The sequence below is a fragment of the Micropterus dolomieu genome, linkage group LG12 (genome assembly GCF_021292245.1).
Source record: "Micropterus dolomieu isolate WLL.071019.BEF.003 ecotype Adirondacks linkage group LG12, ASM2129224v1, whole genome shotgun sequence".
Lineage (NCBI taxonomy): Eukaryota > Metazoa > Chordata > Actinopteri > Centrarchiformes > Centrarchidae > Micropterus > Micropterus dolomieu.
In genome coordinates this window covers 30502465-30513811 of record NC_060161.1, presented here as the reverse complement: position 1 = coordinate 30513811, position 11347 = coordinate 30502465, and the positions used below count along the sequence as shown (strand labels likewise).

Genomic DNA, 11347 nt, shown 5'->3' with positions numbered 1-11347 from the left:
GTCAAACTTTACCAAAGTTGATTAAAAAAATTAGAGTGGATTACTCCCCAGGAGCAAATTCACTAACTGCAGCGACTCCATTCGAATTACTTAAAATTGCTGGTGCTACTGGGAAGCACCGCAGTGATGAGAGTTCACCCTGTTAAATTTTTACGCTGACATCATTCCAGTTTAATGTAAATGTTATTTTTGAATGCAGCATGTTCTTGTTAGACTTTATTATTAAGATGAAATTGTTTTTGTCTACTCTTCTTCTTTGTTGATGGTGGTGGTGTCGCAGAGGCCTCAGGGTCGGCCGTCTTTCTCAGAGCTGCTGGAGGAAATCAGAAAACTGGCAGAAAATACGGATTAACACACACACATGGATAATATATTGCTGATTGCTGTTTTTACTGTAATCATGAATGTACAGACTGTATTTTTTATTGTAAATAACTATTTTTTCATTAAAGCAATTTCAGATAACTTTTTCACTTGTAACATTGTGTCTGCGAAATTAATGTTAAACTTTTAAAACTCTTATTCAAAGAGAATAATGTATGTTATAGACATCACAGTATATTCTGTTTGTTAAAGCTAAAGTAAAGGATGAGTACTTTATAAGCCTGTTGGGGAAAAAAACACCACCTATGTGGAGAAACTGACTTATTTCAATCATGTTATGTTAAGTTAATCAGTGTGTTAGAAATAACAGCAGGTGGAGGTAAAGAGCTTTTCCTAGTGAGCTGTGGAGAGTCAGATCCACCCAGTGATGTGTAGCTGGCTCGCTTGTTGGAAAGAAAGTTGCTACCTAAGCAAAAGATATTAGATTTTTATTTCTGTAATCACAGCTGCAAAAAGTCCAGTTTGAAACTGTAAGAGAAAATATTAAGGGGAAGCTGCACCCCCACTTATACCTTTAACTTTGTGCTCAACAAGAGTCAGTGTTAAAAGGGCGTTTTGTAAATGTCCTTATGATTGCTTTCTTTTTTAAATTACGCACTCAAAACATATTTTGAGGTCTCCTGATCTTATTCTTCTTCATTGATTTTAATGTTATGTTTGTGTTTATGAAGGTGTACACAGAAAGAAAAACATTTTGGTAATCCAATTTGACAATTCATGCGGAGAACTAATCGTTAGTAAGAAACAACATCTAACTTATTTTTCTAAAGTTTGGGGCAAAATAATTTACGGTGTTGTCTCTGTAGCTATATGAAAAGTGCAATGAGATACAAGGCCATTTGTTCGTCATATTACAACACGGTTGTAAAATGAAATGCTATTTGTAGTTTTACTACACAGCAGACAATATTGGCCTACAAATTTGATGAAATGGTAACTACATTGGTTATTGTTCTGGGTGTATATGTGTATGTATGTAGTCCTATATAAATAGCCTTAAAGCCTAGCTTTATTTTATATATTACCGTATTTTAATATACATTTAATTATCTGTTAGTAATTTCTGTGTGTGAAGCACAAAGAAGGGAGAACAAACTTTCTTTTCTTATACAACTTTGAGTTATATTATGATAACTATTTGTATTATGAACTATGAACTATACATTGATGCATATAGCAGTACTGAAGATGAAGATGAATTTGAATTGTATAAATATTATATAAACTATGTAAATAAAATTGAATTAAAGAAAAGCTAATGGTTTGAAAATGCACCTGGTTTATCTGGGGGATTTTCTGCGTGCAACCTATAAATAATTTAGTTATTGTGTCAGTTTGGTGTCTTCCTGGTTCAGAATATATAAATTCATAAATGCCCTCTTTTTATATCATTCAGGCCTAAATAAAGCCTTTTACAGCTTATTAACGCTGGTCTTAAACTCACCTGCGTGTAAAAACAACAAAAGCAACGCAACGCCTACACTTTACAGCGTCACGCTGTGACGTAACGTTCTAGCTCTCTCTGCGTGGAGCGTGGCGGGAGGCGTTACCAGGGCAACGCTGTGGGGCGACTGCACGGAGTCGTCTCCGGTGGCAGCAAACGCTACTCCAGTGTTTACGTTGCTCACGGAGGCGATTTAAGCCATAAAGGAGTTCCCCTGTAAGGTTAGTGAGTAAACTATAGAGCACGTTTCAGCGGACATTGTTGTTGTTGTTGTTGTTGTTCTGTTGTAACTTACCTCTCTAATATTTAACCGTCTTTTTATCTTTATCATAGAGGCTTAAAACGTGCCTCTAATAGCCTATTATGTAAGTTAAGTGATGGAGGAAGGATGCAAGTAGCCTACTCTAGTAAAAGTAGTTAATATAATAATAGCACTGTAGAAAAGCAAGTAAAATTAGCTAATAAACTTATAATAGAAACACTGTAGAAATAGCCTACAAGTTGCCTACCACACTGAACATGTTACTTAAGTAAAAGTATGTAAGTAGCCTAAAATATAACAAAATGATTTTTAAAATATAGTGCAGAAAAATGAAAGTGTTAATAGGCCTGATGAGATTATTATTGTTCATGAAATAATGTAAAATCTGAATTTCTTTTTAGCTGGTTGGCCTTATTTTGAACTATCGGACTATAACCAATGTTTATTTTCATCATGGATTAATCTGCTGATTATTTTCTCCAAACCTCAGCATTGTTAACAATACCAACATTAAAGTTATTAAAAGCAAATCATCACATCTGCGAAACCTGAACCATGAAATGTTTTTACATGAAAAATGACAAATGGTCACAAAATAGTTTCTAATCAATTTTCTGCCAATCGACTAGTTGATTAATTGTTTCAGTTGTACTGGTTTAAACTGTTATGTAGTTAAATTTATAGCAAAACATAGAAGCTTTTCAAATGGTTTGTGCACATGGAAGTGTTAAAAAAACAACAACAATGAACTCATTGGCCAGCTACAACAGTAATGTATTTGTAAATAACGATCTTACTTAAATTATGGACCTGAATATATCCTCCACAGTAGAATTTCGATACATTATAAATAATTATATTATACATTTATCTCTTGCGTTCTTCTTCTCTTACTCACTGTAATATCGTGTTTATTTCAAATAATTTTTTTCTAGTTCTTTATTTTTCTGCTTTCTTTCTAAAATGCTTCATCATTTTATTTAGGCTATAGCTAATTGTTTTTTGTTACTTTTACTTCTCTTTGTTCTTTCTTGTTGTCTTTGTTTTAATATTTATTCATTTTTACTTTCTAAAGGCTGTGTTTGCTTCGGTGATGGTTAGATCAGAGCTACTGTACAATTTACAGTAGATACTCACATATTAGCGTCAATAAAAGATTAGTAAAATGTAATTTTGAGTGACATTGTGATATAGCCTACATTTCTCTCTCTCCGGTTAGTCGAGTCTGATGGAGCGCTACGAGTCTCTGGGTTTGGTCGGGGAGGGCAGTTATGGCACCGTGCTGAAGTGCCGTCACCGAGACTCCGGCCGCCTTGTTGCCATCAAGAAGTTCATGGACTCGGACAATGACAAGACGGTGAAGAAGATCGCCCTGAGGGAGATCAAGCTGCTGAGGGTACCTGTCAATCAATCCATCAACCAATGAATCCAATGAGTCTCTGAGCATCGAGCTGTCAATATGAGTGAAACATGAGTGAAGCAAAACACAAAAGAAGCCTGTCAATCACAGTGACAAACAAACCCCCAATGACAAGAGTCATATTCTTACAATCACTTGACATCTTGACAGGAGAGGAAACATTGGAGGAAGACAAATTAACAGCAGAGACAAAAATATATCAACAAATATTAGCTATTGCAAGAAGGTGAATGTTTTAGTGAGTGTCAGCATCTTGAAAAAGGAGAGTAAAAAGCAGATTTAATATCAAGAAAATGGCCTTCATGTTCACTAGAGATGGACGGATGATGCAGTATTACAGATTTAATAATAATACGCAGAATTCATGGACTTTTGTTGCATTATTGTTCAAATCAAATAAAAAAAGCCCCAAAGCTTCATAAGGTTTCATCCTCCTTATCACTAGGGTGCCTTCAAGGTGTAGGCCAATTGGCGCTATGTAAAACACTGCCTCCTATTTTCAACCAACCATCCAACTATTTTCATCCTGTTTACGTCCACCTTCAAATTCACACACATTTCTTGTGCTGTCATCTTTCCAACCATAAAGCAACTGCGTCATGACAACCTGGTGAACCTTCTTGAAGTGTGGAAGCGCCGCCGCCGCTGGCATCTGGTGTTCGAGTTTGTTGAGCGAACGCTTCTGGACGATTTGGAGCAAAACCCGAACGGATTGGACCTGAATACCAGCCGGCAGTATCTGTACCAGATCCTGAGGGCTGCAGCCTTCTGCCACCAGCAAAATGTAAGAACACCTGTGTGCGGTCTGTCTTGGTTTAACCCAAAAGGGCCTACGAACCTAAGTGTACAACACAAAAGTTACTGGCTTGAACAAGGATTTTAAACTGGTGTGTAAAAATTGCCACAGGTCCTTTTCTGGTGTTAAAATAAACCTATGATAGAGTTTCACACAGGCCTGAAACTGCGACCTAAACCCGGCCTATACCCGTCTTTTAGACCTGAGTCGGCTGAGTCCAGCTAGTGCCACAATTTAAAGGAAGAGTCTGACCCGAGACCTGAAGGTGTATTTTTGCTTTATGTCATCATTAGCTGAGCTGGTCAATTCTACATGTTGGCAAAACAATCGCATCCCCTTTTTTCTACTAAGCATTGCATGTCTTTGACATCTAATTGCAAAACAGGAAACATGGACAAAGGCTATTGGCACACTTGAAAAGAGAAAGAGACATCCCATACAATTTTAAATAAGCAAACCCACACCAAGCCCAACGTTTTATGCAACAAAACAGCCCAAAAACAACCCAAGACTGCTTTTTTCAGGACCCGTCTGGCTCAGGTCAGGCAGCAATAGGCCAAATATTTGAAGAAGTTAATTATAATTATAAAATTATATATAAAAATTATAAAAATAAGTTGTTTTACATTCCCAGGACCTTCTAGTTATCCACTGTGAATAGCTTGAAAGGACATAAACATGAACGCCCCCTTTTCTATTTTACCATAAAGTTGTGCTGGAACTAGCTTCTACAACCTACATTATCTAGTGGGTTATCGGACAGTGACAGTTAGCTAGGCAGATGCTATGGTTATCTCGCCAGCACACGCTTAATCAGAGGGATTACTGGTGAAATGATCAGTCAGAAAGGAATGAACCACATCTTAGAGCAAGGATTACAACATTTTCGTGCGTTTTTGTTCCTTCTTTCCTTCGTAGATCATCCACCGTGACATCAAACCGGAGAACATACTTATTTCTCAGGGGGGCGTGGTTAAGCTGTGTGACTTTGGCTTTGCCCGGACCATGACATCGCCCGCTGAGGGGGGGGTCTATACTGACTATGTGGCCACTCGCTGGTACAGAGCCCCTGAACTGCTGGTGGGAGACACCAAGTATAGCAAGTAGGTGTTAGTGTGTACACCTGAGGATGTTAGCTCTAGTTTTTCTGTTGATACAAATGTTAACAGGTGTGTGTTTGTTTGTTTGTGTGTGTGTGTGTGTGTGTGTGTGTGTGTGTAGACCAGTAGATGTGTGGGCTGTTGGTTGTCTGTTAATAGAGATGTTAACAGGTCAGCCTCTGTTTCCCGGAGACTCCGACCTTGACCAGATATACCACATCGTCAGGTGCTTCGGTAAGCACATATGTTAAATAAAAATATGCTAAATCTTTTAACTCTCTCAACAGTTGTACTGTTTTAAGTTCTTCTTATTTCTGTTACAGGCAACCTAACAGCTCATCACCAGGAGTTGTTCTACAGGAATCCCGTCTTTTCTGGAGTCAGACTGCCAGAATATTTTGGCAGAGTCCGACTGGAGCAGCGCTTCCCTACAATCACACCCACAGCCCTGGACCTGGCACAGGTACAATTGAGTTTGTTTAATTCTCTTAAATGTCACAATACAAATATTTAAAATCATTTTACATGATCAAATAGGTTACATAAACTTTTGTCCAGTGCCTTCCCCTCCATAGCAACAAAAGTTAGAAAATTAAATGCAGGGGAGCTTTTAAAGCCTTAAGTTTGCCATCTTTGAGTAGCCACAGGCAGAAAATCTAAATTTGGACAACAAAGAGGAGCCTGTGTGGAGCTGAAATTAGATGTTTTAGTTAGCTTTACTAGGACAATAGGACAGTAGCATACCTTGAACAGTTGATGAGCGTCATCTGAAGAAGCCTCTAGTGTGTCGGTTTACATAGAAAACAATGGGTGCAGGTGTTATGGTGTGCATCATATGGCACTGCTGTGTTTTTCCCGTTGGTCTCTTTATACCTATACAGTGATTCCTAAAATGTGTGTTCCATTAGAACTGACTTGTGGTAGGTATATCAGAATCAGTGATACCTTTCTGTTGTTTCTTTCAGAGCTGTCTCCAGATGGATCCAGAAAGACGAGCTCAGTGTTCAGAACTGCTAGAACATCCTCTGTTCACGCAAGACTCTTTCCACATTAGGTATGTCTGCATGTTGTATCTAAGAACTTGTTGGTTTTCTCATGGCATTTTAGATACATCACCTTGTCTTCTAGTTGTACTGGTTGTTGTATGCTGGTGCACCTTGAAATATATGTTTGCCAAACTTTGCTTATGGTAACCATTATTGAGCGGTAGGGATGCTAGAAAACAAACCATCAACCTTTTAGCCTCAGAAATCAGGTGACAGACTTGTTTCATCAATCTCTGTATCCATACAGGGTTTTGGACGAGCTGAATGCCAAAATCCAAAAGGACCACAGAGAAAACTCTACCCTTCCTAAAATAGCAAAAAACCCAAGACGAGAAAAGGATGAAGGGGATGAGAAGAACTGGAGAGGCAAATACAAGAAACAATCTGAAGACATAGATGTGAAAGTCAGCAAAGAAAAGGTGCGGAAGGGAGAAGAGAAGGTGGAGAAAACAAAAGGAAAGCAATCTTCAAAGCCATCTAAAACCATTAGAAATACCTCAGAACCTTTCATGTCCACCAAACAATCCAAAACATTAGGCGTGAAGATCATCGACAATGCAGCAAAAACGACTGTGGCCATGAAAAGTAAACTGGGGAAACCCACTGCTGCAGAGCTGAGAAAGGAACCTGATATTTCGAGACCAACTAAGATTGTAGCTTCTGATTCATCAGAAGGTACCAAGACGGCAGCAGATCAGAAGGAAAATTACACAGTGGTAGCAAAACATGAGAAAGCTGCTTCTCCAGAGCCAAGGCAAGACAATTTGAATGCTACAAAGAATACAACCACGGACACGGTGCAAAGAGGGACCTCTGAAAGTTCAAAAGTCTTACCCTCAGATCCCAGTCCATCTAAGACTACCTCAAACTGTGGCTCAAAAATGACCACAAGCAACACATCTTTATCCGTCAGCCCTTCAAAGACTCTTATTTCGGAGTTTTTAACGCGGTCCTCCACAGTTTTTATTGAAGCCAGTCCTGACCACAGCCCTACAACGCTACCTAAAGGAACATTAAATTCAAAGTTATCCAAAACTGACTCATCTTCAGATACTACTACTACCACAAATCACCCCACATTTGTACCCAACAAAACTTTGAAGGTCCTTTCAACAGACAGGGAACTCAATAAAGAATTATTGATTGCAACCAAAAATCAGCAGGATAGTTGCAGTAATACTTCAAACAAGGACATCAGTGAGGATTATGAGTCCATGAAGATGAGCCAAGCAACCAAAACAGCTGAAAACCACATTGAGATATCTAATGGTTCAAGTCGATATTACAAGGGGGATCCTGACTCTTCCGAGCCGTCCAGAGTCCATCAGCAGAGCACTTCCAAATCCAAGATCACAACTGAATCCAGAACATCTTTAACCTCCATACCAAATGAAATCCCTATTACCAACACGTCACTATGGACCACTATACCCAAAACACTGAACGTCTCAGACAAAGAGAACAGAGAGGATTTAGCATTTTCTGTGTCCATCAGTGCAACAACCAAGTCTTTTGTAAATCAAATCTCCAAGGTTTCTAGAAACTCAACTACTGAGCAGAAGAACCACAGCAGTGAAGGTGAACCAAACACAACATCCTTAAAACTCCTTCGCTCCAAATCTTTCATCGGAGAACCTAACACAAAGCTTGGTTCGTTAAACAACCACACAAAGTCCACCGCAACAATGGCCCTGAAGAGTACAGAAGCAGGGAAGAAAAGAGACGATTCAGTAAGGAATGACACAACAAATATAAACACAATCTCAGATTCTACTTCCTTTACCTCTACAGTGACTACGGACCAAAGAGCTTTGACAAGAAGCTCCGTCTTTCACAACGTGGACAGCGCAGATGTTGATACATTTGATTTCAGTGTATCCCATTCCTCTCCAGTACCTCCTGCTCCTCTTCCTCCATCCTCCACACCCCTCATCCCCTCCTTTTCTTTCATCAGTACTAACAGCCCAGTCTCCAGTGATCGCCTTACCCTGGGGGCGGGTTTCCATCCTGGGACCAACAGCTTTAGGTACTTATTAAGTTCTCACAGTGCAGTGCAATAGAGTACCTGAGATTCATTTAAGCCCAAGTGCAACCAAAGCCAACAAGCTAACAACAGTTTTGATGTATAAATCAATACTAATTCACCACTTTGCCCTTGATGTGAGAAGACCAGAGAACAAGTCTAAAACACTTGCCACAATGTTTGCCAAATGGCTATATCCTCTGCTTGATAATCAGACGGACTTGGCATTTTGTTTACTTTATTCAGTCTGACAGCATGTTCAGGTTATCCGATTTTGTTTGTTTGACTGGCTGAGGTAGAAGTTACAAAGAGCAGTTTCATTCTGAAAGCTGTGCTGATCTCATTCATCTTTGTCACTATTTTGTGGCCATTTTGCTGTTGCTATTTTGCATAGGTGTAGCTAAGTAGCTAGCTAGTAGCTTGGACAGTTGTCTTCCCATTGGGGAAACCGCTGCCAATGATTATAACACAGGACCTTTTTGATTTGCTTAAGAAAACTTAGATATGTTCAGTGATTCAGAGGTCTTGAGCCAGGCTATTAATTCTCAAAGAACAGCAGCTGTTAAAAGTTCTCCTTTACATAGTTTACTGTTTAGATTTTCCATGATTAACCATCAAACAAACAGACAGATCAGCTAGCTAAGGCTAGCTAGTATAATTTGTAAACTCCTCCTGGCGTGCATCGCAATTCTCTATTGGCATTTTAACATGGGCAGTAATGCTAACAGTAACTATTTGGTAAGTTTCAATATTTAAGGGCCAAACCAGTACGTAGATAAACATATTCCCAAACTCTTTCTAAATTTGTTTTGTCTGTAAGGTTCCTCTTGAGGTTTAGAGCCAAACTACAAATTCATTGTGTAATTTGAAATGTGGTCAAATGTGTTTCACAGGTGTGTAGAGAAGCCAAGGCATCATGGTGGCATTTATAGTCGAATGGCCCAGAAATCTCTGTCCACTCACATCACAGGATCACTCACTGCACAGGTAACACAGTGTTTGCCGGTGTTTCACTTGTTTACAACCGAATCTCAATGTTCTCTTCCAAAGTTACGGTCTCTCCTTTCAGGTGCCTGAGAAAAGTCTGATTTGCGAGCGCTCCTTCCTGTCTGACCGCTTTGGTAACAACATTACAGCGACAAGGAAGAAGTCAGACATCCATTTCCCAGATTTAAGAAGCTCGACGCTGCCAGAGCTCAGAGGAAGAGAAAGTACGCACACCACACTATACACACACAACTACCAAAGTACCTGCATTTCAGCAAATGAAAAGAAAATGCATTAACACGCCATTAAGGTGGCAGGCTCTGTCTGGGCCAATCAAAAACCAGTCTCATGGCTTATGTCTTACGTTAACTTTAGCTGTGCCCTTTTGGGGGGTTTAAAATGAAAAGAAAATCAGTGTTACAATTCCTCATAGTCTAGGTTTCTGTAAGATTTGAGAAATGTTGTCTGACACTTTAAAAAACAAATAATGAAAATATTTTATTGCTCAATGCATTTTGCATAAAATTAACCCAATAACCTTTCATGACTTCAGGGTCTCTGAAGCAATGGCAAGCATAGTTTTTTTATATAGTTCATGTGCCCAACATCAGTGGCATTTCAGATATCATAAACCGGACTATTTGTTGTAGTTTATTCATACAAATCAAGAACTGTTAAACTGTTAGAACAAATAAAGCGATAATTCATCCGATGTTTTCTCAGGCAAACACAACAAAGGTGCTTCGAAGGATCAGAGGAAAGACAAACACCCAGATTTCTCCAATCCAACGTCAGAATCAGCCGAGTAGGACAGTGCTGATGCATAAACACTGTAGGAAAAAATTATTCCCCTTTTCTTTAATATTATGGAATTTTAACATGTTGATCTCATTTCTACTTTCAACATGAGACAAGTCTGACTTGAATGCTGTCAGATTTAACGTAAAGCCTTCAGCAGTCAGCGTCATCTCTGTATTTTCAATGTTCACTCATGCCAACTGTTGAATAAAGTAATTTCCTGTAGTAGAATTTGCTCCATAACAGCGTTAAATGATGAAACTGATTATCACAGTGGTCATTAATCAAAGCTTCGAGGGCAGAATAAGTTTTAAAATCCGTCAGAAGTGGGTGAATATATCTAACTACATTTACTCAAGTACAAATCTGAGGTACATGTACTTCACTAAATTGATTTTGTAGTTATAGTTACTTAGTTCTTAATATTATTGCACACAAAACACACAAGGAGCTTCTAAAAATGTTGTATATCAAACTATTTAATTATTAACAGTATGTACAAGTGCAGCTGAACCCATTAGTTGATTAACTGATTAGTCAATTGACTAAAAGTAAATTGGCAACTATTGTGCTGTAAAAACATTTCATGTTTCCAGCTTCTGAAATGCGAGGATTTTCTGCTTTAAATGATTTTTAATTCATTTTGAGGTAAGGACTGCTGGTTGGACAAAACAAACATTTAATCGTGATGGCATTTATCACTAGTTTTAACAAAACAATCAATTAATTAATAGAGAAAAAATCAGCAGATTAATCCATAATGAACATAAATAAAAAATACACCTCTGTCTTGATGACAACATTTCATCAGCTTTATCACTGAAGCCAGCAATGTTACTGTATTTCATGTCTGAAATATAACAACACAACACAATAACAATAAACCTCATGTTAGCGTTAGCGGTGGCTACATGTTGCTAATACATAGAACCACATATTCTATTTACACCTGGACATTTTTCAAATGTTAAACCAAATAATTATGTAAATGCAGGAATAGGTCTTGAGTCAAAAAAGAGACGATGTATTAAAATCTTATAAACGAGTTAACCAAAAGGTCGTCAGGGTTCTTTTTATTATTTTACAC

The 11347-nt window shown here is 38.4% G+C and overlaps 2 protein-coding genes across 4 annotated transcripts in view; both read left to right on the top strand.

Annotated features, from left to right (window-relative positions):
* Window positions 1–542, top strand: part of txk (TXK tyrosine kinase) — a 34114-nt gene extending 33572 nt beyond the window's left edge. For both annotated transcript variants that reach the window (XM_046064678.1, XM_046064679.1), the window contains one exon: window positions 281–542. In XM_046064678.1, the coding sequence (XP_045920634.1) occupies window positions 281–369 (89 nt within the window). In that variant the 3' untranslated portion in view covers window positions 370–542. The remainder of the gene's footprint in view (window positions 1–280) is intronic.
* Window positions 543–1916: 1374 nt separating this feature from the next.
* On the top strand, window positions 1917–10485 carry LOC123980333 (cyclin-dependent kinase-like 2). Of its 2 annotated transcripts, XM_046064663.1 has the most exons (12): window positions 1917–2048; window positions 3312–3486; window positions 4100–4294; window positions 5225–5409; window positions 5528–5640; window positions 5730–5869; window positions 6372–6460; window positions 6700–8030; window positions 8244–8478; window positions 9369–9462; window positions 9545–9686; window positions 10186–10485. In XM_046064663.1, exons 2-12 carry the CDS (start codon window positions 3319–3321, stop codon window positions 10269–10271), a joined length of 2778 nt encoding a protein of 925 aa, XP_045920619.1. In that variant the 5' UTR covers window positions 1917–2048; window positions 3312–3318; the 3' UTR covers window positions 10272–10485. The 2 variants fall into 2 exon arrangements, with proteins under 2 accessions (XP_045920619.1, XP_045920618.1); XM_046064662.1 differs by having other exon boundaries at window positions 6700–8478.
* The last annotated feature ends 862 nt before the right edge of the window (window positions 10486–11347 follow it).